At 45.1% G+C, this 26,761-nt stretch overlaps 1 protein-coding gene across 7 annotated transcripts in view; it reads right to left on the reverse strand.

The window, feature by feature from the left end:
• LOC118389600 (dedicator of cytokinesis protein 3-like) overlaps positions 1-26,761 on the reverse strand; it is a 454,681-nt gene that overhangs the window by 14,918 nt on the left and 413,002 nt on the right. For 5 of the 7 annotated variants that reach the window (XM_052526213.1, XM_052526211.1, XM_052526210.1 and 2 more), the window contains 13 exons: positions 24,535-24,621; positions 24,026-24,130; positions 21,181-21,322; positions 19,409-19,662; positions 16,752-16,931; positions 15,004-15,087; positions 14,778-14,891; positions 12,148-12,266; positions 10,803-10,938; positions 9,000-9,081; positions 8,002-8,117; positions 7,250-7,337; positions 3,492-3,611 (listed from right to left, as the gene is read on the reverse strand). In XM_052526213.1, the coding sequence (XP_052382173.1) occupies positions 3,492-3,611; positions 7,250-7,337; positions 8,002-8,117; positions 9,000-9,081; positions 10,803-10,938; positions 12,148-12,266; positions 14,778-14,891; positions 15,004-15,087; positions 16,752-16,931; positions 19,409-19,662; positions 21,181-21,322; positions 24,026-24,130; positions 24,535-24,621 (1,627 nt within the window). The remainder of the gene's footprint in view (positions 1-3,491; positions 3,612-7,249; positions 7,338-8,001; positions 8,118-8,999; positions 9,082-10,802; positions 10,939-12,147; positions 12,267-14,777; positions 14,892-15,003; positions 15,088-16,751; positions 16,932-19,408; positions 19,663-21,180; positions 21,323-24,025; positions 24,131-24,534; positions 24,622-26,761) is intronic. The other 2 variants (XM_052526214.1, XM_052526212.1) reach the window with 1 other exon arrangement.

The raw sequence follows: 26,761 nt of genomic DNA on the forward strand, positions 1-26,761 counted from the left end.
AGATGGAGAGGAGGGAGAGGGAGAGGAGGGAGAGAGAGATGGAGAGGAGGGAGAGGGAGAGGAGGGAGAGAGAGATGGAGAGGAGGGAGAGGGAGAGGAGGGAGAGAGAGAAGTAGAGAGAGAGAGAAGTAGAGAGAGAGAGGAGGGAGAGGGAGAGGAGGGAGAGGGAGAGAGAGATGGAGAGGAGGGAGAGAAGTAGAGAGAGAGAAGTAGAGAGAGAGATGGAGGGAGGGAAGTAGAGAGAGAAGTAGAGAGAGAGAGAGAAGGAGAGGAGGGAGAGGGAGAGAAGTAGAGAGAGAGAGAAATAGAGAGAGAGAGATGGAGAGGAGGGAGAGGGAGAGAAGTAGAGAGAGAGATGGAGGGAGGGAAGTAGAGAGAGAGATGGAGAGGAGGGAGAGGGAGAGAAGTAGAGAGAGAGAAGTAGAGAGAGAGATGGATGGAGGGAAGTAGAGAGAGAAGTCGAGAGAGAGAGAAGGAGAGGAGGGAGAGGGAGAGAAGTAGAGAGAGAGAGAAGTAGAGAGAGAGATGGAGGAAGGGAAGTAGAGAGAGAAGTAGAGAGAGAGAGATGGAGAGGAGGGAGAGAGAGAGAAGTAGAGAGAGAGAGAAGTAGAGCGAGAGATGGAGGGAGGGAGGGAAGTAGAGAGAGAAGTAGAGAGAGAGATGGAGAGGAGGGAGAGGGAGAGAAGTAGAGAGAGAGAGAAGTAGAGCGAGAGATGGAGGGAGGGAAGTAGAGAGAGAGAGAAGTAGAGAGAGAGAGATGGAGAGGAGGGAGAGGGAGAGAAGTAGAGAGAAGTAGAGAGAGAGATGGAGGGAAGTAGAGAGAGAGAGAGATGAGGGAGAGAGAGAGAGAGAAGTAGAAAGAGATACATAGACAAAGAGAGAGGAGCGAGAGAGCGTGAGAGCGAGAGAGATGTGGAGAAGGATAAACAGGTCTCTACACTAGGCTACATAAGTCATTCTAGTTGAGAGGCAGGTTGGTGTAGATTGGGGCGGCAGGTGGCCTAGTGGTTAGAGCATTGGGGTGGAAAGGATCAGGTAAGTTCAGGGGTGTGGTGGAGGGGGGTAAACACTGTGCCGTTGACATACCTTTCGATTTTGTGCATAGCATTCACACCACAGGTGTCCAACTCATTCCATGGAGGGCAGTGTGTCTGCTGGTTTGGTTATTTCCCTTTTATTTATGAGGCCTTCCATGGAATGAGCCAGACACCACACTAATTATGCTAGCTAATTGACTTGCTGCTCGTCATCAGTGTTTACCCACCTTTCTGAACCACTATATCCCTGGATAGGATGACACAGGACTTGCCCTTTTCAACATAGAAACACAGGGACAAAGGAGAGCTACAATCACACACAGATCACTGGTGGACGGAAGTTGAAGGATTCCTGTGGGATCTATTGGAATCAGAAGCTCCCATGAAACTTCAGAAAAACTACTACAAACTTCAGAAAAACTACAACTAACTTCATAAAAACTACAACTAACTTCATAAAAACTACAACTAACTTCATAAAAACTACAACTAACTTCATAAAAACTACAACTAACTGCATCAAACCATTTGATGTTGAGAATTATTTTAATGATTACTTCATTGGCAAAAGTGGGCAAACTTATGCAGGAACGAACAGTGAGCCAATCGTATTCATGCATAAAATAAAACTAATAGTGAAAGAGAAAACATTTCAATTTTGTGAAGTTAGTTTGGTCGAGGTGGAAAAAGTACTGTGTTTGACCAAATACAATGCTATTTCTCTGTAATCCAAAATGGACAGACTTTCAGCATGCTTATAGAGAACATGTACTACACTGACACAAATGACACAAATGACTGATGATTGGTTGAAAGAAATCGACAATAATAAGATTGAGAGAGCTGTACTGTTAGATGTCAGTGCAGCCTTTGATATTATCGATCATAACCTCTTGTTGAGAAAACAATATGTGTTATGGCTTTTCAACCTCTGCCATATCGTGGATTCAGAGCTACTGTAGGTATTCCTCAGAGCTATCTATCTAATAGTTCTCAGAGGGTTTTCTTTAATGTCAAACGTGTGGTAAAGTGTGGTGCACCGCAGGGCAGCTCTCTAGGCCCTCTACTCTTTTCTATTTTTACCAATGACCTGCCACTGGCATTAAACAAAGTGTGTGTGTCCATGTATACTGACGATTCAACCATATACGCATCAGCAACCACAGCTAATGAAGTCACTGAAACCCTTAACAAAGAGTTGCAGTCTGTTTTGGAATGGGTGGCCAGTAATAAACTGGTCCCGAACATCTCTAAAACTAAGAGCATTGTATTTGGTACAAATCATTCCTTGAGTTCTTAGACCTCAGCTGTATCTGGTAATGAATGGTGTGGCTGTTGAACAAGTTGATTGTAGACTGTCATGGTCAAAACATAGAGATTCAATGGTTGTAATGATGGGGAGAGGCCTGTCCGTAATAAAGAAATGCTCTGCTTTTTTGACACCACACTCCAAAAAGTCCTGCAGGCTCTAGTTTTGTCTAATCTTGATTACTGTCCAGTCATGTGGTCCAGTGCTGCAAGGAAAGACATAGTTAAGCTGCAGCTGGCCCAGAACAGAGTGGCACATCTTGCTCTTCTTCATTGTAATCAGAGGGCTGATATAAATACTATGCATGCCATTCTATCTTGGGTTGAGGAGAGACTGACTGCATCACTTATTTTTTTTTATAAGAAGCATTCATGTGTTGAAAATCCCCAAATATTTGCATAATCAATTTACACACAGCTCGGACAAACACACACTTATCCCACCAGACATGCCACCAGGGGTCAGCTGTCAGAGCAGCTTACCGATCATTGCATCTGTACATAGCACATCTGTAAATAGCCCACCCAACTACCTCATCCCCATATTGTTATTTATTTTGGGGTTATTTATTTTTGCTCTTTGCACCCCAGGATCTCTACTTGCACATCATCATCTGTACATGATCTGTACATCACTCCACTGTTAATTGATAAATTGTAATTATTTCACCTCTATGGCCTATTTGTTGCCTTACGTCCCATATCCTACCTCATTTGCACACACTGTACATACACTTTTTCTATTGTGTTATTGACTGTACGTTGTGTTTATTCCCATGTGTAACTCTGTGTTGTTGTTTTGTGTCGCACTGCTTTGCTTTATCTTGGCCAGGTCGCAGTTGTAAATGAGAACTTATTCTCAACTAGCCCACCTGGTTAAATCAAGGTGTTCTCAACTAGCCCACCTGGTTAAATCAAGGTGTTCTCAACTAGCCCACCTGGTTAAATCAAGGTGAAATAAAAAAAAAACATTTTAAAACGGCCAGGGGGAAGAATACTTTTGCACGGCACTGTAGGTGGTCTTGAATAAAGCCATTAAAGAGGCTGGGAGCAGCATATGCTTTGTGCCAGCTTTCTTTCTTGATTGTTTTAACCATCAGAAAATGTGAAGTTTGTAGTGTGGCATTCATGTATAAAGGGTCTTACCATGGGGAAGGCTACGGGGCGGGACTGGGGGGGCCATCACACTCCCAACGTGGGTGGACAGGAATGGCAACGCCTCTCTGGTACCACTGTCCAGACTCCAGGAGCTGGGGGTGGTCAGGACTGTAGAGGACAGATAATATTAAAACTTCACTCTACTCTCCACCCTAACCCTGAGCTGCTGACGGTGGTTAGGACTGCAGTCTCTAGTGGACAGACACAGATAACATAACTGATATCATAGCGTCTGTCAACAGACTGTGGGTTAACATAACTGATATCATAGCGTCTGTCAACAGACTGTGGGTTAACATAACTGATATCATAGCGTCTGTCAACAGACTGTGGGTTAACATAACTGATATCATAGCGTCTGTCAACAGACTGTGGGTTAACATAACTGATATCATAGCGTCTGTCAACAGACTGTGGGTTAACATAACTGATATCATAGCGTCTGTCAACAGACTGTGGGTTAACATAACTGATATCATAGCGTCTGTCAACAGACTGTGGGTTAACATAACTGATATCATAGCGTCTGTCAACAGACTGTGGGTTAACATAACTGATATCGTAGCGTCTGTCAACAGACTGTGGGTTAACATAACTGATATCATAGCGTCTGTCAACAGACTGTGGGTTAACATACCTGATATCATAGCGTCTGTCAACAGACTGTGGGTTAACATAACTGATATCGTAGCGTCTGTCAACAGACTGTGGGTTAACATAACTGATATAATAGCGTCTGTCAACAGACAGTGGGTTAACATAACTGATATCGTAGGATGAGCCGACTAACGAGGAACTTTGTTTCCGGTGCACATATCATGTGGACAAAGCATGATGTGTCCACATATTGCACATTTCAGAAGTGGAAGGTGCCATTTGGCACATCGACTCTCCCTTCATTTGAAAAAAAAGAAGAAGCTGGGTGGAGCTACAGCCCTGCTTCCGCTTCTCGTTTGTTTTCTAACACGTCCCCTCAGAACTTAATCATCTAATTAATTAATTAATTAATCATCATTAATCATCAGCATAACTGATATCGTAACGTCTGTCAACAGACTGTGGGTTAACATATCAATCATCATTAATCATCAGCAATATTTTAGTGCTTCACTTTAGTTCTGTGTTGATCCGAGATGAGGACTGTAGTGGAGAGACATGTTGTATTTACACAATATCATCAATAAAAAAAAAAACGAAAAAACAATCACCATAAAAAATCTTCATCATCATCATCATCATCATCATCATCATCATCATCATCCTCCTTTTGTTAATATTGAAGGCATTTACAGCGATGTTAGTAATATTAATGTATAAAAAAATAAAGAGAGTCGCACTCTCTATATATAAACTCCCAGTAATTACTAAATTAATAAATTAATAAATTACTAAATTACTGGGAGTTTATATATATAGGGTGTGTGACTATTTTTTATAGCTTAACGTTTATTCTCCGTTACTCTACATTAAAGGATTTTCTCTGGGTCAGTTCATGTTTTTTTAAATATATTAATGTAGCCAATGTTCTGTAATGGTGGCGTTTGTAATGCATTGCAATGTAATGTGTTGCATTTTTTCACAATTGTTTAGGGTTTTTAATATGTATGATTACTGTTGTTTATGTTGACTTACAGGGTTGACCAATAACATACCAGTACCACACATAGATGAAGGAGAGAAATGTAGAAGAGTTGGTTACCACCTCCTATAAACTCTGTTCAAGAGTTGGTTACCACCTCCTATAAACTCTGTTCAAGAGTTGGTTACCACCTCCTATAAACTCTGAATAAGAGTAGGTTACCACCTCCTATAAACTCTGAATAAGAGTTGGTTACCACCTCCTATAAACTCTGAATAAGAGTTGGTTACCACCTCCTATAAACTCTGAATAAGAGTTGGTTACCACCTCCTATAAACTCTGAATTAGAGTTGGTTACCACCTCCTATAAACTCTGAATTAGAGTTGGTTACCACCTCCTATACTCTGAACAAGAGTTAGTTATCACCTTCTATAAACTCTGGGCTGACAAAGGGCTTTAGTCATAGCAATGAGTTGGTGCTGACTGGGCTCTACAAATGATCCACAGTGGGATAACTATAGGCTGAAGATACTGTGGATTAAACCAGTTGAAGAATTAGGAGCTTCTGTCAACTGCCTTGTACCCACTGACTGAATCAACAGATGCTTGGTGCTGACTGGGCTCTTCATCAACAGATGAAGCAGACGACTGAACAGACAGAATGACAGAAGAGATGGAAGGTGTGGGATGAAGGATTACAGACAGACTGACAGAGGAGACGGAAGGTGTGGGATGAAGGATTACAGACAGACTGACAGAAGAGATAGAAGGTGTGTGATGAAGTTTTACAGACAGACTGACAGAAGAGATGGAAGGTGTGTGATGAAGTATTACAGACAGAAGAGATGGAAGGTGTGTGATGAAGTATTACAGACAGACTGACAGATGGAAGGTGTGTGATTACAGACAGAAGAGATGGAAGGTGTGGGATGAAGGATTACAGACAGAAGAGATGGAAGGTGTGGGATGAAGGATTACAGACAGACTGACAGAGGAGACGGAAGGTGTGGGATGAAGGATTACAGACAGACTGACAGAAGAGATAGAAGGTGTGTGATGAAGTTTTACAGACAGACTGACAGAAGAGATGGAAGGTGTGTGATGAAGGATTACAGACAGAAGAGATGGAAGGTGTGTGATGAAGGATTACAGACAGAGACAGAAGAGATGGAAGGTGTGTGATGAAGGATTACAGACAGACTGACAGAAGAGATGGAAGGTGTGTGATGAAGTATTACAGACAGAAGAGATGGAAGGTGTGTGATGAAGGATTACAGACAGAAGAGATGGAAGGTGTGTGATGAAGGATTACAGACAGAAGAGATGGAAGGTGTGTGATGAAGTATTACAGACAGAAGAGATGGAAGGGGTGTGATGAAGTATTACAGACAGAAGAGATGGAAGGGGTGTGATGAAGGATTACAGACAGAGACAGAAGAGATGGAAGGTGTGTGATGAAGGATTACAGACAGAGACAGAAGAGATGGAAGGTGTGTGATGAAGGATTACAGACAGAAGAGATGGAAGGTGTGTGATGAAGGATTACAGACAGAAGAGATGGAAGGTGTGGGATGAAGGATTACAGACAGACTGACAGAGGAGACGGAAGGTGTGGGATGAAGGATTACAGACAGACTGACAGAAGAGATGGAAGGTGTGGGATGAAGGATTACAGACAGAAGAGATGGAAGGTGTGTGATGAAGTATTACAGACAGAAGAGATGGAAGGTGTGTGATGAAGGATTACAGGTGTGTGACAGAAGAGAAGAGATGGAAGGTGTGTGATGAAGGATTACAGACAGAGACAGAAGAGATACCTGTCCGTTTTCAGTGATGTGATGAAGGATTACAGACAGAGACAAGAGATGGAAGGTGTGTGATGAAGTATTACAGACAGAAGAGATGGAAGGGGTGTGATGAAGTATTACAGACAGACTGACAGAAGAGATGGAAGGGGTGTGATGAAGTATTATAGACAGACAGACTGACAGAATGTCTGCACTCATGAATTTAGTATTTTAGTCAACGCAGCAACAGAACTACTTCCAGACTATCATCAGACGTACGCAGTGATGTCCCTTATATATATATATATAGGCCAAGTTCTGTAAGTCTAACGCAACAGACTGAAGGGCAATAAGCTGAGGACAGGCAGGACAACAGTACCTTTCTCCGCTACGGACAGGTTCGGGTCGCTACAGGGCTTGCACGGACCAATCACCTGATGGAACAACGCTCGCTGGAAGTTAGTTGGCTGGAGACACAGAAAAGACACATCAACCAATCAATGAACCAAATGAAAAGGTATTTATAAAGACCTTTTTTTTTGTTTTTGCATCAGCAGTTGTCACAAAAGTTTTTATTTTTTTACAATTTTAATTTTTTAATTACATTTTTAATTTAACCTTTAAGTCAGTTAAAAACAAATTCTTATTTTCAATGACAGCCTAGGAATAGTGGGTTAACTGCCTGTTCAGGGGCAGAATGACAGATTTGTACCTTGTCGGCTCGGGGGTTTGAACTTTCAACCTTCCGGTTACTAGTCCAACTCTCTAACCACTAGGCTACCCTGCCACCCCCAATTACCTGGCCTAAAGAAAGCAAGCAGGAACAGGAAGAACATAAGGAGAGGTACCAGACCCAGAGATAAGGGTCATCCTACTCTGGCAGTACCAGAAAGTACTACATTCCAATAGGAAGATCTAAAGAGATAGTGATTGAAGCAGAGTACAAGGAGTACTGACCTAGGATCTGCCCATATAATCATACTGATTATGATCTAAAAAGGAAAACAAAGGGGGGAACTGATCCTAGATCAGCACTAATACTCTGAGATTCTTTGTGGATAAGGGCCCAGAGAAGATAGAGATTGAAGCGAAGCGGACAAGCGTGGGACAATGGAACAACAGTAGCTGTACCTGTCCGTTTTCAGTGATGTTGGGGTACATAGCGGAGCTGGGTCTCTCACGGTGCAGAGGCAGCAGCATCAACATCTCACGGTTGTGTCTGTATTTTTCTGGCAGCGACGGGGAACCTACCACAGAGGGCAGAGGACACAGAGAGGAACAGAGCATCGAAATTAGACAGAGATACTGAGAGGAGACAGAGATACTGAGAGGAGACAGAGATACTGAGAGGAGGCAGAGATACTGAGAGGAGACAGAGATACTGAGAGGAGGCAGAGATACTGAGAGGAGACAGAGATACTGAGAGGAGGCAGAGATACTGAGAGGAGACAGAGATACTGAGAGGAGGCAGAGATACTGAGAGGAGACAGAGATACTGAGAGGAGACAGAGAGAGGAGACAGAGATACTGAGAGGAGACAGAGATCCTGAGCATACTGACAGAGATACTGAGACAGAGATACTGAGAGGAGACAGAGATACTGAGAGGAGACAGAGATACTGAGAGGAGACAGAGATACTGAGAGGAGACAGAGATACTGAGAGGAGACAGAGATACTGAGAGGAGACAGAGATACTGAGAGGAGACAGAGATACTGAGAGGAGACAGAGATAGAGAACACAGAGATACTGAGAGGAGACAGAGATACTGAGAGGAGACAGAGATACTGAGAGGAGACAGAGATACTGAGAGGAGACAGAGATACTGAGAGGAGACAGAGATACTGAGAGGAGGCAGAGATACTGAGAGGAGACAGAGATACTGAGAGGAGACAGAGATACTGAGAGGAGACAGAGATACTGAGAGGAGACAGAGATACTGAGAGGAGACAGAGATACTGAGAGGAGACAGAGATACTGAGAGGAGACAGAGATACTGAGAGGAGACAGAGATACTGAGAGGAGACAGAGATACTGAGAGGAGACAGAGATCAGAGCATCGAAACTAGCCACACAAAGTAGGGGTTTGAACCCATTGCTAGTATGATCTGACTACAGTAGACAACCTACCTCTGATACTGTTGGGGGCAGAGTTCATCATCTGGGAGGGGGCTGAGTGGGTGGAGCTCAGACTGGAGGACGAAGGACTGGGCTGAGACAAGAAAGAGAAAATATACTTACAGTAAATGAGCCAGAAACCAGATTATTTACAGTAAAATGAGACAGAAACCAGATTATTTACAGTAAAATGAGACAGAAACCAGATTATTTACAGTAAATGGGCCAGAAAACAAGGTTTACTTTATTCCAGAAATAATCTCTTGACTGTTAAATAGAAGTAAAGGACCTCTACCAACCAATGCAGAGTCATTGTGATTTTAGCAGTCAGCAACTTTATCAGCTTCTCCTGTAGTCATTTAGGACCATAGACTTTCTGTGTTCCCCATGCAGATCTAATTTAGCATCTGGCCCTTACTAAGCAGATAGTTAACTGTATTTCACTGGGCAGAGTCTTCTGTGGGAATAGGAATTATAAAATAACTTTATTATCCATCATGCGAAGGAGATTACAGGTACAGTGAGGTGGGTACAGTACAGTGAGGTGGGTACAGCACAGTGAGGTGGGTACAGTACAGTTAGGTGGGTACAGCAGGTACAGTACAGTGAGGTGGGTACAGCACAGTGAGGTGGGTACAGCAGGTACAGTACAGTGAGGTGGGTACAGCACAGTGAGGTGGGTACAGCAGGTACAGTACAGTGAGGTGGGTACAACACAGTGAGGTGGGTACAGCAGGTACAGTACAGTGAGGTGGGTACAGTACAGTTAGGTGGGTACAGCAGGTACAGTACAGTGAGATGGGTACAGCACAGTTAGGTGGGTACAGCAGGTACAGTACAGTGAGGTGGGTACAGTGGGTACAGTACAGTGAGGTGGGTACAGTGGATACAGTATAGTGAGGTGGGTACAGTGAGGTGGGTACAGTGGATACAGTATAGTGAGGTGGGTACAGTGAGGTGGGTACAGTGAGGTGGGTACAGTGGATACAGTATAGTGAGGTGGGTACAGTGAGGTGGGTACAGTGGATACAGTATAGTGAGGTGGGTACAGTGAGGTGGGTACAGTGGGTACGGTACATTGGTGGGTACATTACAGTGAGGTGGGTACAGTGGGTACGGTACAGTAAGGTGGATACAGTACAGCGAGGTGAGGTGGGTAAGATGAGGTGGCTACAGTGAGGTGAGTACAGTGGGTAGAGTATAGTGAGGTGGGTACAGTGAGGTGGTTACAGTGAGGTGGGTACAGTGAGGTGGGTACAGTGGGTAGAGTATAGTGAGGTGGGTACAGTACAGTGAGGTGGGTACAGTACAGTGAGGTGGGTACAGTGGGTACGGTACAGTGAGGGTGGGTACAGTACAGTGAGGTGGGTACAGTACAGTGAGGTGGGTACAGTACAGTGAGGTGGGTACAGTGGGTACGGTACAGTGAGGTGGGTACAGTACAGTGAGGTGGGTACAGTGGGTATGGTACAGTGAGGTGGGTACAGTACAGTGAGGTGGGTACAGTACAGTGAGGTGGGTACAGTGGGTACAGTACATTGAGGTGGGTACAGCGGGTACAGTACATTGAGGTGGGTACAGCAGGTAGAGTACAGTGAGGTGGGTTCGGTACATTGAGGTGGGTACAGTGGGTATGGTACAGCGGGTACAGTACATTGAGGTGGGTACAGCAGGTAGAGTACAGTGAGGTGGGTTCGGTACATTGAGGTGGGTACAGCAGGTAGAGTACAGTGAGGTGGGTTCGGTACAGTGAGGTGGGTACAGCGGGTATGGTACAGCGGGTACAGCAGGCACTGCCCTGGCGTAGAGACAGACCTGCATACGGTAGACGTCCTCGGGGTGTTCCATCACCACGCTGTCCGTCAGGATCACCAGGTTACCCGTCTCGCTGGAGGTGTGAGAGGACAGGGAGGAGGACGACTGGCGGGTAGACCCCAGCAGATTCAGTGGACTGGGGGAGAGAGAGAGGGGGGAGGGGAGAGGAGAGGGAGAATGGAGAGGGAGGGTTGTGGAGAGGGGGAGTGAGGGGTGGAGAGAGGGGTGAGGAAAGGTTGGGGATGGGTTGGAGGGAGGGAGGGAGGGAGGGAGGGAGGGGTAGGGAGGGAGGGAGGGAGGGAAGGTTGGGGATGGGTTGGAGGGAGGGAGGGAGGGAGGGAGGGAGGGAGGGAGGGAGGGAGGGAGGGAGGGAGGGAGGGAGGAAGGGAGGGTTGGAGAGGGGTGGGAGGGAGGGAGGAAAGGTTGGGGAGGGGTTGGAGGGAGAGAAGGTTCGGGGAGGGGTGGGAGGGAAGGAAGATTTGTGCCGTGACTCGTGAGAGCACTGAAATCACCTGTGGTAGAGGAAGGGAATTGTATGCATGCCTGCGTGTGTGACCATATCTGTGTATGTGTGTGTGACCATATCTGTGTGTGACCATATATCTGTGTGTGGACCATATCTGTGTGTGTGACCATATCTGTGTGTGTGTGTGACCATATCTGTGAGTGTGACATATCTGTGTGTGTGTGACCATATCTCTCTGTGTGTGTGTGTGACCATATCTCTGTGTGTGTGTGACCATATCATCCGTGTGTGTGTGTGTGACCATATCTGTGTGTGTGTGTGTGACCATATATCTGTGTGTGTGTGACCATATATCTGTGTGTGTGTGACCATATATCTGTGTGTGTGTGTGACCATATATCTGTGTGTGTGTGACCATATCTGTGTATGTGTGTGTGACCATATATCTGTGTGTGTGTGACCATATATCTGTGTGTGTGTGACCATATATCTGTGTGTGTGTGACCATATATCTGTGTGTGTGTGACCATATATCTGTGTGTGTGTGACCATATATCCGTGTGTGTGTGTGTGACCATATATCTGTGTGTGTGTGTGACCATATCTCTGTGTGTGTGTGACCATATCTCTGTGTGTATGTGACCATATATCTGTGTGTATGTGACCATATCTCTGTGTGTGTGTGTGTGACCATATCTGTGTGTGTGTGTGTGTGTGTGTGTGTGTGACCATATCTCTGTGTGTGTGTGTGTGACCATATCTCTGTGTGTGTGTGACCATATATCTGTGTGTGTGTGTGTGTGACCATATCTCTGTGTGTGTGTGTGTGACCATATCTCTGTGTGTATGTGTGACCATATATCTGTGTGTATGCCTCACCTGTGCCTGTGAATGAGTTTGAAGCTGTCAGGGCTCATGGGGCTGTGCGTAGCCAGGATGCCTCTTGTGGTGCTGACACTAGAACAGGCAGGACTCAGCTTGTCCAGTCCCGGCAGACCCTGTAGAGAGAGAAAGCACTAAATAAACGTCCCTTTTTCAGGACCCCGTCTTTCAAAGATAATTCGTAAAAATCCAAATAACTTCATTGTAAAGGGTTTAAACACTGTTTCCCATGCTTGTTCAATGAACCATAAACAATTAATGAACATGCGCCTGTGGAACAACGGTCGTTAAGACACGAACAGCTTACAGACGGTAGGCAATTAAGGTCACATTTATGAAAACTTAGGACACTAAAGAGGCCTTTCTACTGATTCTGAAAAACACCAAAATAAAGATTTCCAGGGTCCCTGCTCATCTGCGAGAACGTGCCTTAGGCATGCTGCAAGGAGGCATAAAGATGTGGCTAGGGCAATAAATTCCAATGTCCGTACTGTGAGATGCCTGAGACAGAGCTACAGGGAGACAGGACGGACAGCTGATCATCCTCGCAGTGGCAGACCACGTGTAACAACACCTGCACAGGATCGGTACATCTGAACATGACACCTGCGGGACAGGTACAGGATGGCAACAACAACTGCCCGAGTTACACCAGGAATTTACAATCCCTCCATCAGTGCTCAGACTGTCCGCAATAGGCTGATAGAGGCTGGACTGAGGGCTTGTAGGCCTGTTGTAAGGCAGGTCCTCAATAGGCTGAGAGAGGCTGGACTGAGGGCTTGTAGGCCTGTTGTAAGGCAGGTCCTCAATAGGCTGAGAGAGGCTGGACTGAGGGCTTGTAGGCCTGTTGTAAGGCAGGTCCTCAATAGGCTGAGAGAGGCTGGACTGAGGGCTTGTAGGCCTGTTGTAAGGCAGGTCCTCAATAGGCTGAGAGAGGCTGGACTGAGGGCTTGTAGGCCTGTTGTAAGGCAGGTCCTCAATAGGCTGAGAGAGGCTGGACTGAGGGCTTGTAGGCCTGTTGTAAGGCAGGTCCTCAATAGGCTGAGAGAGGCTGGACTGAGGGCTTGTAGGCCTGTTGTAAGACATCACCAGCAACAACGTCGCCTATGGGCACAAACCCACCGTCATTGGACCAGACAGGACTGGCTGATGAGACAGGACTTCACTGATGAGTTGCGGTTCTGTCTCACCAGGGGTGATGGTCGGATTCGCTTTTATCATCGAAGGAATGAGCGTTACACCGAGGCCTGTACTCTGGAGCGGGATCGATTTGGAGGTGGAGGGTCCATCATGGTCTGGGGCGGTGTGTCACAGCATCATCGGACTGAGCTTGTTGCCATTGCAGGCAATCTCAACGCTGTGCGTTACATGGAAGAAATCTTCGTCCCTCATGTGGTACCCTTCCTGCAGGCTCATCCTGACGTGACCCTCCAGCATGACAATTCCATCAGCCATACTGCTCGTTCTGTGTGTGATTTCCTGCAAGACAGGAATGTCAGTGTTCTGCCATGGTCAGCGAAGAGCCGTGATCTCAATACCATTGAGCACATCTGGGACCTGTTGGATCGGAGGGTGAGGGCTAGGGACATTCCCCCCCAAAATGTCTGGGAACTTGCAGGTGCCTTGGTGGAAGAGTGGGGTAACATCTCACAGCAAGAACTGGCAAATCCGGTGCAGTCCATGAGGAGGAGATGCACTGCAGTACTTAATGCAGCTGGTGGCCACACCAGATAGTGACTGTTACTTTTGATTTTAACCCCCCCCCTTTGTTCAGGGACACATTATTCCATTTCTGTTAGTCACATGTCTGTGGAACTTGTCTAGATGTAGAAAGTGGAGTTGACCCTAGTCTAGATGTAGAAAGTGGAGTTGACCCTTGTCTAGATGTAGAAAGTGGAGTTGACCCTTGTCTAGATGTAGAAAGTGAAGTTGACCCTAGTCTAGATGTAGAAAGGGAAGTTGACCCTAGTCTAGATGTAGAAAGTGGAGTTGACTCTTGTCTAGATGTAGAAAGTGAAGTTGACCCTTGTCTAGATGTAGAAAGTGGAGTTGACCCTAGTCTAGATGTAGAAAGTGAAGTTGACCCTAGTCTAGATGTAGAAAGTGAAGTTGACCCTAGTCTAGATGTAGAAAGTGGAGTTGACCCTTGTCTAGATGTAGAAAGTGAAGTTGACCCTAGTCTAGATGTAGAAAATGGAGTTGACCCTTGTCTAGATGTAGAAAGTGGAGTTGACCCTTGTCTAGATGTAGAAAGTGGAGTTGACCCTTGTCTAGATGTAGAAAGTGGAGTTGGCCCTTGTCTAGATGTAGAAAGTGGAGTTGACCCTAGTCTAGATGTAGAAAGTGTCAGTCCTGTACTGAATGATTTCTGAGCCTGTTGTACCGTCTGCAATAACCGGGTCACAGCATGGGACTGCCGGTTCCTTAAACCACTTGTCAGCATCCCTCCATCCGGCAAGTAGTGCGGAAAACGCTCTCTGGAGATTTATGTGTATGATTGAATATCTGACTGAAGATACTTCTAGAAACAACTTCACCAGACAGAAGTGGATAAGGCTCAAAGGACACATCTTGAGAGACTGCTGAAAAAAGCCACTGACATAGAGACTGCTGAAAAAGTCACTCACATAGAGACTGCTCCTCATCATCTGGAACTGATCTATCAGCTTCTTGTGCAGGGGACGCATTTCAGGGTGCACCAGCTTGTCATGGACCGCAAGCCCCGACCCCAGGATGTAAACCTACAACAGCAGACAGCAACAGCTTCAGTGTGTTTCAGTTTATTGCCACGTTTTAATTTGATCTCAACATTAAGATACAAACAGATAAGATACAGACAGACCAAGACTGTACCTGTTCCTGCATGAGGTCTTTGAGGGCAGTGATCTTCTCTGTGTCTTCTGGGTGGCTGCTGATGTACTCCTTATCAAAGAAGGCCTGGTTGAGAGAGAGACAAGACAGACAGACATACGGGATGTAAGGGGACGGTATATCAAAGAAAATACCCCCCAAAGTATATTCTAAAACAAGCAAGAGTTTTGTGTTCCTCAGAGACTCCAGCCCCTATCAACCAAGGCATGCCTCAAAGTTTAGCCCTGGGACCCCTGCTGTTCATCCACCCCAGCCCCTGTCAACCAAGGCATGCCTCAAGGTTTAGTCCTGGGACCCCTGCTGTTCATCCACCCCAGCCCCTGTCAACCAAGGCATGCCTCATGGTTTAGCCCTGGGACCCCTGCTGTTCATCCACCCCAGCCCCTGTCAACCAAGGCATGACCTCAAGGTTTAGGCCTGGGACCCCTGCTGTTCATCCACCCCAGCCCCTGTCAACCAATGCATGCCTCAAGGTTTAGTCCTGGGACCCCTGCTGTTCATCATCTACATGCTTCCCCTCCACTCTTCAGGTTTAGGACAAAATGTGTCTGCATTTGAAAAGACAGAGTTTTTTATTGAACAAATTCAGTTATGTTTATCCCAGTTTCATTCCAATTGTTTCAGTTTAAGATTATTTTTTTTTTTTTACAGAATCGGCTAAATTAATACACCCCTGATCACACGCACACACAGTTCACTTTCATAGAAACCACGTAAAAAAGCATGATCCCTTCTTCGTTGTATTCCTTCTCACATCTGCACGATGTCCTCGCACCTTTTCCCTTTGCTTGTGGACTTCAGTGCATCAGCGGTCTGCGACCAGACGAATAAACCTTTCCAAGACAAACCTTCATATCATAACCGCTAACTGCTACACCAAGCCTACATCGTTGTCATCGTATTAACATCATAGTGAACATAGTTTCCAGAACTAATACATTAGTAAACCCGCTACAATCACGCAGTACAGTGTACAGTCAGCAGCAAGCAGTTTAGCAGTTACACCGACGGGCCTCAGTGGCAATAAATTAATAAAACCCAACTTGGAAGAGTTCCAGTGTTGGATAGCCCTAGCCAGCTAACTAACATAGCATCACACTCACTTTGTGCTGGTTAGGCAAACTAGCTAGCAGCATTTTCTAGCTAAGGGAAAGGGAAAGTTAAAAAATAGAACCAAATATAGGTCTCTCTCTCTCCTCCTTAATTTTGGAAGAAATTAATTTGTTAAAAACTGATCAACTACTCTCTATCTCTCTCTCTGAGTCAACTACTCACCATATTTTATGCACTGCAGTGCTAGCTAGCTGTAGCTTATACTTTCAGTACTAGATTAATTTGATTGGGTGAACAACATGTCAGTTCATGCTGCAAGAGCTCTGATAGGTTGGAAGACGTCCTCTGGAAGTTGTCATAATTACTGTGAAAGTCTATGGAAGGGGGTAAGAACCAAGAGCCTCCTAGGTTGTGTATTGAAGTCAATGTAACCAGAGGAGGACGGAGGATAGCTGTCCTCCGGCTACACCATGGTGCTACCCTACAGAGTGCTGTTGAGGCTACTGTAGAGGCTACTGTAGACCTTCATTGACAAAAAATGTGTTTTAATAAATTATTTGGTGACGTGAATATATTTAGTAAAGTTTTATCTATAAAGGTAACATTTTTAAATATTGGACTATTTTTATGAAATTCACTCTTATGAGGACTCTCCCCTGCTCTATGGTGGCACCTACCTCCTGGTATCTGGCGATGCCCCCGTTGACGGCAGCGTCAATGACCCCATTGAGACACATGGACAGCAGGTTGATGTTGCCATGGAGCTGCTTGTGTTGGTACTGGCTGATCAGGGTCCGCAGCTCATGGTTCTTGTTCTCCACCACGTAGATGGCATTCTCCAGAGGACTTACCTCCACCTAGACAACACACACAACAGAAGTACTGTAACAGGACCTGAGGAGGAGGAAGAGGAAGCAGAGGACTGACTTCCACATTTTATTTGTCACATTCTCCGAATACAAAAGAAATCCTGACTTACAAGCCCTTAACCAAAAATGCAGCACAAGTTCAAGTTAATAAAATATTTACTAAATTAACTAAAGTAATAAAAATACAATCAAAAGTAACACAAAATGACAATAACAATAACGAGGCTATATACCGAGTCATTGTGTGGGGATACAGGTTAGTCGAGGTCATTTGTACATGTAGGTGGGGGTAAAGTTACTATTCATGGATAATAAACAGCGAGTAGCGTAAAAACAAAGGGGGTCAATGTAAATAGTCCTGGTGGCCATTTGATTAATTCTTCAGCAGTCTCATGACTTGGTGGTAGAAGCTGTTAAGGAGCCCATTTGATTAATTCTTCAGCAGTCTCATGACTTGGTGGTAGAAGCTGTTAAGGAGCCCATTTGATTCATTCTTCAGCAGTCTCATGACTTGGTGGTAGAAGCTGTTAAGGAGCCCATTTGATTAATTCTTCAGCAGTCTCATGACTTGGTGGTAGAAGCTGTTAAGGAGCCCATTTGATTAATTCTTCAGCAGTCTCATGACTTGGTGGTAGAAGCTGTTAAGGAGCCCATTTGATTAATTCTTCAGCAGTCTCATGACTTGGTGGTAGAAGCTGTTAATTTGATTAATTCTTCAGCAGTCTCATGACTTGGTGGTAGAAGCTGTTAAGGAGCCCATTTGATTAATTCTTCAGCAGTCTCATGACTTGGTGGTAGAAGCTGTTAAGGAGCCCATTTGATTAATTCTTCAGCAGTCTCATGACTTGGTGGTAGATGCTGTTAAGGAGCCCATTTGATTAATTCTTCAGCAGTCTCATGACTTGGTGGTAGAAGCTGTTAAGGAGCCCATTTGATTAATTCTTCAGCAGTCTCATGACTTGGTGGTAGAAGCTGTTAAGGAGCCCATTTGATTCATTCTTCAGCAGTCTCATGACTTGGTGGTAGAAGCTGTTAAGGAGCCCATTTGATTAATTCTTCAGCAGTCTCATGACTTGGTGGTAGAAGCTGTTAAGGAGCCCATTTGATTAATTCTTCAGCAGTCTCATGACTTGGTGGTAGAAGCTGTTAAGGAGCCCATTTGGTCCTTGACTTGGGGCTCCGGTACTGCTTGCCGTGCGGCAGCAGAGAGAACAGTCCACGACTTCGATGACTGGAGTCTCCTTTTCCTGTAGTCCACGATCATCTCCTTTGACTTCCTCACATTTAGGGAGAGGTTGTTGTCTTGGCACCACACGGCCAGATTTCTGACCTCCTCCCTATAGACCGTCTCATAGTTGTCGGTGGTCAGGCATACCACTGTTGTGTCATCAGCTGTCTCGTCATTGTCAGTGATCAGGAAAACAACTGTGTTGTCTGCAAGGTTAATGATGGTGTTGGAGTTGTGCTTGGCCACGCAGTCGTGGGTGAACAGGGAATACAGGAGGGGACTGAGCACGCATCCCTGAAGGACCCCCGGGTTAAGGATCAGCGTGGCGGATGTGTTGTTACCTACCCTCACCACCTGGGGGCAGCCCATCAGGAAGTCCAGGATCCAGTTGCAGAGGGAGGTGTCCCAGGGTCCTTAGTGATGAGCTTTGAGGGCACTATGGTGTTGAATGCTGTAGTCAATGAACAGCATTTCACAAAGGTGTTCCTTTTGTCCAGGTGGGAAAGGGCAGTGTGGAGTGTGATTGAGATTGTGTCATCTGTGGATCTGTTGGGACGGTATTCCAATTGGAGAGGGTCTAGCTTTTCCAGGATGATTGTGTTGATGTGAGCCATGACCAGCCTTTCAAAAACTTCATGGCTACTGACGTGAGCGCTACGGTGCGGTAGTCATTTAGGCAGGTTACCTTCGCACTCTTGGGCACAGGGACTATGGTGGTCTGCTTGAAACATGTAGGTACTACAGACTCGGTCAGGGAGAGGTTGAAAATGTCAGTGAAGACACTTGACAGTTGGTCCGCGCTTGTTTTGAGTTCACGACCTCGTAATCCGTTTGGCCCTGCGGCTTTGTGAATGTTGACCTGTTTAAAGGTCTTGCTCACATCGGCTGCGGAGAGCATGATCACACAGTCATCCAGAACAGCTGAGGCTCTCATGCATGTTTCAGTGTTACTTGCCTCTAAGCGAGCATAGAAGTAATTTAGCCTTCGTCGTCCCGGGAACAGCTGATGCTCTCATGCACGCTACATTACATCCACATCACAGACAGATGTAACACTTGTTTCCATCTGCAGTACCAAAGCACCAACACAGGTCTAATAATAATATAAGCCATTTCACGGAAACTTTCATCCAAAAACGACATGCATTTTACACATGGGTGTTCCGGGGAATGGAACCCACCATACGCTACCAACTGAGCTACAGTATTACTGTCACGGCTATGTAGTGTCACTCACCAGCTCTCTCTTCTCCACCTCAAACCAGCGGGAGATACCAGGAAGAGGATGTGTGAGGATCAGCGTAGTCCTCTCGATCCACAAGCTCTTGAACTCGTTCTCTCGGTCTTTGGATCCTTTGTGGAAGGGCCGGTCGTATCGAAAGCGGCGCACGTTGTTGACACGGTAGAAGCTCTTGATGCGGTCTGGAACGCGGTCCATTTGGAGAATTTTGACATTCTCCGGAACCGGCGTCACCGCATAGATCTGCAGGTCTGAGAGGTACCGCGTCAAGGAAAAGATGCCTGGGTGGGAGTGTGTTTTCCATTTGGAATACACATACATGTGAGCAAGTATGATGCAATCACTCAACCACACACACATACATATACACCAAGTGTACAACACATTAAGAAAACCTGGCCAGACATAGACTCCAGGTGAATCCAGGTGAAAGCTATGATCCCTTATTGATGTCACTTGTCAAATCCACTTTCAATCAGTGTAGAGGAGACAGGGTTAAATAAGGATTTTTAATTCTTGAGACAATTGAGACATGGATTGTGTAAGTATTGTGTCATTCAGAGGATGAATGGACAAGACAACTGCCTTTAAACGGGCTATGGTAGTAGGCACCAGGCTACTATGGTAGTAGGCACCAGGCTACTATGGTAGTAGGCACCAGGCTACTATGGTAGTAGGCACCAGGCTACTATGGTAGTAGGCACCAGGCTACTATGGTAGTAGGCACCAGGCTACTATGGTAGTAGGCACCAGGCTACTATGGTAGTAGGCACCAGGCTACTATGGTAGTAGGCACCAGGCTACTATGGTAGTAGGCACCAGGCTACTATGGTAGAAGGCACCAGGCTACTATGGTAGTAGGCACCAGGCTACTATGGTAGTAGGCACCAGGCTACTATGGTAGTAGGCACCAGGCTACATGGTTTGTAGGAACTGCAGGCGCCACTGGTAGTGAGGCACCAGTTTACTATGGTCAAGAATGGTCCACCTACCCAAAGGACATTAGGCACCAGGCTACTATGGTAGTAGGCACCAGGCTACTATGGTAGTAGGCACCAGGCATTGGTAGTAGGCACCAGGCATCCTATGGTAGTAGGCACCAGGTTCCTATGGTAGAAGGCACCAGGCTACTATGGTTTTTTGACCTGGCAACAGATAGTAGGCACCAAACTGAGGATATAAACACAAAGCTACAAATGGTAGTAGGTCACTCTTGGCTACTATGGTATGTAGGCACCTGGCTTTTACTTTGTGTTGTAGGCACAAAAACAGGCAAACCAGGTTTTGTCAAGTACTTTTCATGCCACTGTTTACGCACAACAGAAAATGTTTTATTTTGTGGCCTTAATGGATGAATGGTCCACCACTACTAAGGTTACATTCAGCCATCTTGACACAACTGTAAGAGGAATCATTAAATGTAATGTAAATGTTGCCAGCATCCCTGTGGAACGCTTTGGACACCTTGTAGAGTTCCTGTGGAACGCTTTCGAACACCTTGTAGAGTTCCTGCCCCGACGAATTGAGGCTGTTCTGAGGACAAAAAAGGGGGGTGCAACTCAATATTAGGAAGGTGTTCCTCAGTGTACACACACACACACACACACACACACACACACACACACACACACACACACACACACACACACACACACACACACACACACACACACACACACACACACACACACACACACACACACACACACACACACACACACACACACACAGAGAACAGTTCCCATTCTCACTTTGTTTCAGAAGGATACACTGGGCATCACACTGTAAGATGGCCTCGTCTGGTTGATTAGGGTGCTGCATGGCAATGGCTTGAGGGAATTCTCCCAGCATCCTTTGCTGGAAGGCTTCAAGCCGTTCGTAGTCATGACCGCGGCAGACAAACTCCTTGTTCTAGTGGCACAACATGGAAGAACCAGAATATTCAAAAGTATAAGGACATTGATTGTGTCTCAAATGACACCGTATTCCTTATGTATCTCTGGTCCGAAATAGTGCCCTATCTAGGGAATAGGCTGTCATTTGAGATGTGCCCTATCTAGGGAATAGGCTGTCATTTGAGATGTGCCCTATCTAGGGAATAGGCTGTCATTTGAGATGTGCCCTATCTAGGGAATAGGCTGTCATATGAGATGTGCCCCAGGGTGTCATTTGAGATGTGCCCTATCTAGAGAATAGGCTGTCATTTGAGATGTGCCCTATCTAGGGAATAGGCTGTCATTTGAGATGTGCCCTATCTAGGGAATAGGCTGTCATTTGAGATGTGCCCTATCTAGGGAATAGGCTGTCATTTGAGATGTGCCCTATCTAGGGAATAGGCTGTCATTTGAGATGTGCCCTATCTAGCATTTGAGATCTCTAGGGAATAGGCTTTGAGATCATTTGAGATGTGCCCTATCTAGGGAATAGGCTGTCATTTGAGATGTGCCCTATCTAGGGAATAGGCTGTCATTTGAGATGTGCCCTATCTAGGGAATAGGCTGTCATTTGAGATGTGCCCTATCTAGGGAATAGGCTGTCATTTGAGATGTGCCCTAGGGAATAGGCTGTCATTTGAGATGTGCCCTATCTAGAGAATAGGCTGTCATTTGAGATGTGCCCTATCTAGGGAATAGGCTGTCATTTGAGATGTGCCCTATCTAGGATGAATAGGCTGTCATTTGAGATGTGCCCTATCTAGGGAATAGGCTGTCATTTGAGATGTGCCCTATCTAGGAATAGGCTGTCATTTGAGATGTGCCCTATCTAGGGAATAGGCTGTCATTTGAGATGTGCCCTATCTAGGGAATAGGCTGTCATTTGAGATGTGCCCTATCTAGGGAATAGGCTGTCATTTGAGATGTGCCCTATCTAGGGAATAGGCTGTCATTTGAGATGTGCCCTATCTAGGGAATAGGCTGTCATTTGAGATGTGCCCTATCTAGGGAATAGGCTGTCATTTGAGATGTGCCCTATCTAGGGAATAGGCTGTCATTTGAGATGTGCCCTATCTAGGGAATAGGCTGTCATTTGAGATGTGCCCTATCTAGGGAATAGGCTGTCATTTGAGATGTGCCCTATCTAGGGAATAGGCTGTCATTTGAGATGTGCCCTATCTAGGGAATAGGCTGTCATTTGAGATGTGCCCTAGGGAATAGGCTGTCATTTGAGATGTGCCCTATCTAGGGAATAGGCTGTCATTTGAGATGTGCCCTATCTAGGGAATAGGCTGTTATTTGAGATGTGCCCTAGGGAATAGGCTGTCATTTGAGATGTGCCCTAGGGAATAGGCTGTCATTTGAGATGTGCCCTATCTAGGGAATAGGCTGTCATTTGAGATGTGCCCTATCTAGGGAATAGGCTGTCATTTGAGATGTGCCCTATCTAGGGAATAGGCTGTTATTTGAGATGTGCCCTATCTAGGGAATAGGCTGTTATTTGAGATGTGCCCTATCTAGGGAATAGGCTGTCATTTGAGATGTGCCCTATCTAGGGAATAGGCTGTCATTTGAGATGTGCCCTATCTAGGGAATAGGCTGTCATTTGAGATGTGGCTGTCATTTGATCTAGGGAATAGGCTGTCATTTGAGATGTGCCCTATCTAGGGAATAGGCTGTCATTTGAGATGTGCCCTATCTAGGGAATAGGCTGTCATTTGAGATGTGCCCTATCTAGGGAATAGGCTGTCATTTGAGATGTGCCCTAGGGTAGGGCATAGGCTGTCATTTGAGATGTGCCCCAGGGTAGGGAATAGGCTGTCATTTGAGATGTGCCCTATCTAGGGAATAGGCTGTCATTTGAGATGTGCCCTATCTAGGGAATAGGCTGTCATTTGAGATGTGCCCCAGGGTAGGGAATAGGCTGTCATTTGAGATGTGCCCCAGGGTAGGGAATAGGCTGTCATTTGAGATGTGCCCTCGTGTAGGGAATAGGCTGTCATTTGAGATGTGCCCTAGGGTAGGGAATAGGCTGTCATTTGTGATGTGCCCTAGGGTAGGGAATAGGCTGTTATTTGAGATGTGCCCCTCCAGGGTAGGGAATAGGCTGTCATTTGAGATGTGCCCTAGGGTAGGGAATAGGCTGTCATTTGAGATGTGCCCTAGGTAGGGAATAGGCTGTCATTTGTGATGTGCCCTAGGGTAGGGAATAGGCTGTTATTTGAGATGTGCCCTATCTAGGGAATAGGCTGTCATTTGAGATGTGCCCTATCTAGGGAATAGGCTGTCATTTGAGATGTGCCCTAGGGTAGGGGATAGGCTGTCATTTGAGATGTGCCCTAGGGAATAGGCTGTCATTTGAGATGTGCCCTAGGGTAGGGAATAGGCTGTCATTTGAGATGTGCCCTAGGGTAGGGAATAGGCTGTCATTTGAGATGTGCCCTAGGGTAGGGAATAGGCTGTCATTTGAGATGTGCCCTAGGGTAGGGAATAGGCTGTCATTTGAGATGTGCCCTAGGGTAGGGAATAGGCTGTCATTTGAGATGTGCCCTAGGGTAGGGAATAGGCTGTCATTTGAGATGTGCCCTAGGGTAGGGAATAGGCTGTCATTTGAGATGTGCCCTAGGGTAGGGAATAGGCTGTCATTTGAGATGTGCCCCATACAGTTGGATTGACTCACTCTTAGGAAGAAGGGGAACTTGCGTCCGTAGAAGCCCACCCTGAAGAACTCTGGCTCTAGACGTTGCTGCTCCATGATGCTGTCATAGTAAGCAGCTTCCATTTTCTGACCAAACACAATCATTATTATGTTCTACAAAATAAACATGTTGTGCAATTCTCCCATTCACATCACCGGTGTATATTTAGGTGAAAAGCTTGGTAACTCAAGTTAGGTTGCGACCTTTAACCTCAATCAATCAATCAATCAATCAATCAATCAATCAATCAATCAATCAGTCAACCAATCAATCAATCAGTCAATCAATCAATCAATCAATCGATCAACCAATCAATCAATCAATCAATCAATCGATTAATCGATCAATCAATCAATCAATCAATCAATCGATCAAATATATTTATAAAGCTCTTTTTTTTTTTTTTTTACATCAGCAGATGTCACAAAGTGCTTATACAGAATCCCGGCCTAAAACCCCACAATCTGCAGCGACTACAACATCTACTCACCCTTATCCAGCTGAGGCTTTGGTAGTCGTATAATGTCTCATACTGGAAAGCCAGCTCTCTGCACAACGGTACCCCGTATTCCCAGCACTGGAGAAACACACAGAGCAAAATAAACAATCACAGGGTGAAAATTGATCGGTCATTTGTTGGCTTTCAATTGGGACAAATACTGCTATTCATGGGTTTTGCACGTTGTGTCACAATGTCGTTATGAAGATTCTCTTTATTAATTATTGTTGCGTTCTACTCAATGCGTTCTCAATTGACGCTGATGAAGATGTCATCATAATTACATTATAGTGGCTCGGAAAAACACGACGACCTTTCAAAATGAGGCAAACAATTAGTAGGTAAACCTTTTGTCATCATTGTGGTGCTCCCGAGTGGCGCAGCAGTCTTAAGGAACTGCATCTCAATGCAAGAGGTGTCAATACAGACACCCTGGTTCGAATCCAGGCTGTATCACAACTGGCTGTGATTGTGTAGTCCCATAGGCGGGGGTGAACAATTGGCCCGGCGTCGTCCGGGTTTGGCCGGTGTTGGCCGTCATTGTAAATCAGAATTTGTTCTTTAACTGACTTGCCTAGTTAAACAAAAAGGTACACATATATAATAATTGTGATTTCACAAGCTGTTGGGGTGATTCACAAGGGTGCTGTGACAGTAATGTTAAAATAGTTTCCCTCTGCCCCTACGTCATTATAAATGACATACAACGAATCCTTAGATTAGATCTCTACAATATTATAACCTTAATATCCTGTTAAGGCTACCACGGTTTACTTAATATACTTGTTCTTGACAGGGTTGATGAAATAAAGGCGTTAATTTGCTGTGATCGTTGGTAGTTTAGACTGCGTAAATCTCGGTTGCATCTCTTCCATATTTGGTGTTGTGAGGTGGCACCGTTTGGAGGTGTTTCCGTTGGCTGGACCAATCAAAATCAACTTGATACCTTCGTGATTTTCACATCCAAAATCCTTGGCTGTCTAAGCGCCAACTTCTATTTCATTAAAGAAAACTCACGCCTGTTCCAAAGATACTGCGTTTTGGAGGTGTCAATGTGAGAATGATATTTGGTACTAAATCGGTCAGCAGGTGTCGCTATTTTAAAAGGCAACTTTAAGGGTCATATATTGAGGCATGAAGAAGAAGAAGACAGGGAGATGGATTATACTATTGGTAGATGTCAACCACGTTCAATTCACTGTTGTAAATACTTCCCATAACAAGTCAAGGTACTGTATTTTATTTAGAGACATTGACAGGAAACTAAGTAAAATGATGTCTTAATATCCATTGGCCAAAGTAGTGGGGATTTTAACACAGTATTACATGATAATCTAGATAGATGGCCTCCTAAGGATAGTAATTATGTTTGTGAGATAAGGAATATATGTCTAAGGTTAGGTGTTCTAGATATTTGGAGACATAAGAACCCAAGATAAGATTATGTTTACGTGGAGTACCAAAGATGTATCTATACAATCCCGTATTAATTTCTGGCTGATACCTGAAGATATGGCCGACAAGGTTGATACAGTCTCGATTGAACCATCGATTTTAACAAGACCACAAAGGGATCTCAATAAAGATAAATATGCACGGTTTGTCAACCAAAAAAAAGTTAGTAAAGGTTGCTGGAAAATGAATAAGACATTACTAGAGAATTAAGTATTTAAGAAGTAGCAGGAATTAGCAGGAATTATTGATAAATACTGGAATTGTGCCTGTGTTATGACAACAACCACCCGAGCCACTGCCTGTTCACCCCGCTATCATCCAGAAGGCGAGGTCAGTACAGGTGCATCAAAGCTGGGACCGAGAGACTGAAAAACAGCTTCTATCTCAAGGCCATCAGACTGTTAAACAGCCACCACTAACATTGAGTGGCTGCTGCCAACATGCTGACTCAAATCTCTAGCCACTTTAATAACGTAAAAATGGATGTAATAAATGTATCACTAGTCACTTTAAGCAATGCCACTTTATATAATGTTTACATATGCTACATTACTCATCTCATATGTATATACCGTACTCTATACCATCTACTGCATCTTGCCATCTTGATGTAATAAATGTATCACTAGCCACTTTAAGCAATGGCACTTTATATAATGTTTACATACGCTACATTACTCATCTCATATGTATATACTGTACTCTATACCATCTACTGCATCTTGCCTATGCCGTTCGGCCATCGCTCATCCATATATTTATA

The sequence above is a fragment of the Oncorhynchus keta genome, chromosome 10 (assembly GCF_023373465.1).
Source record: "Oncorhynchus keta strain PuntledgeMale-10-30-2019 chromosome 10, Oket_V2, whole genome shotgun sequence".
Lineage (NCBI taxonomy): Eukaryota > Metazoa > Chordata > Actinopteri > Salmoniformes > Salmonidae > Oncorhynchus > Oncorhynchus keta.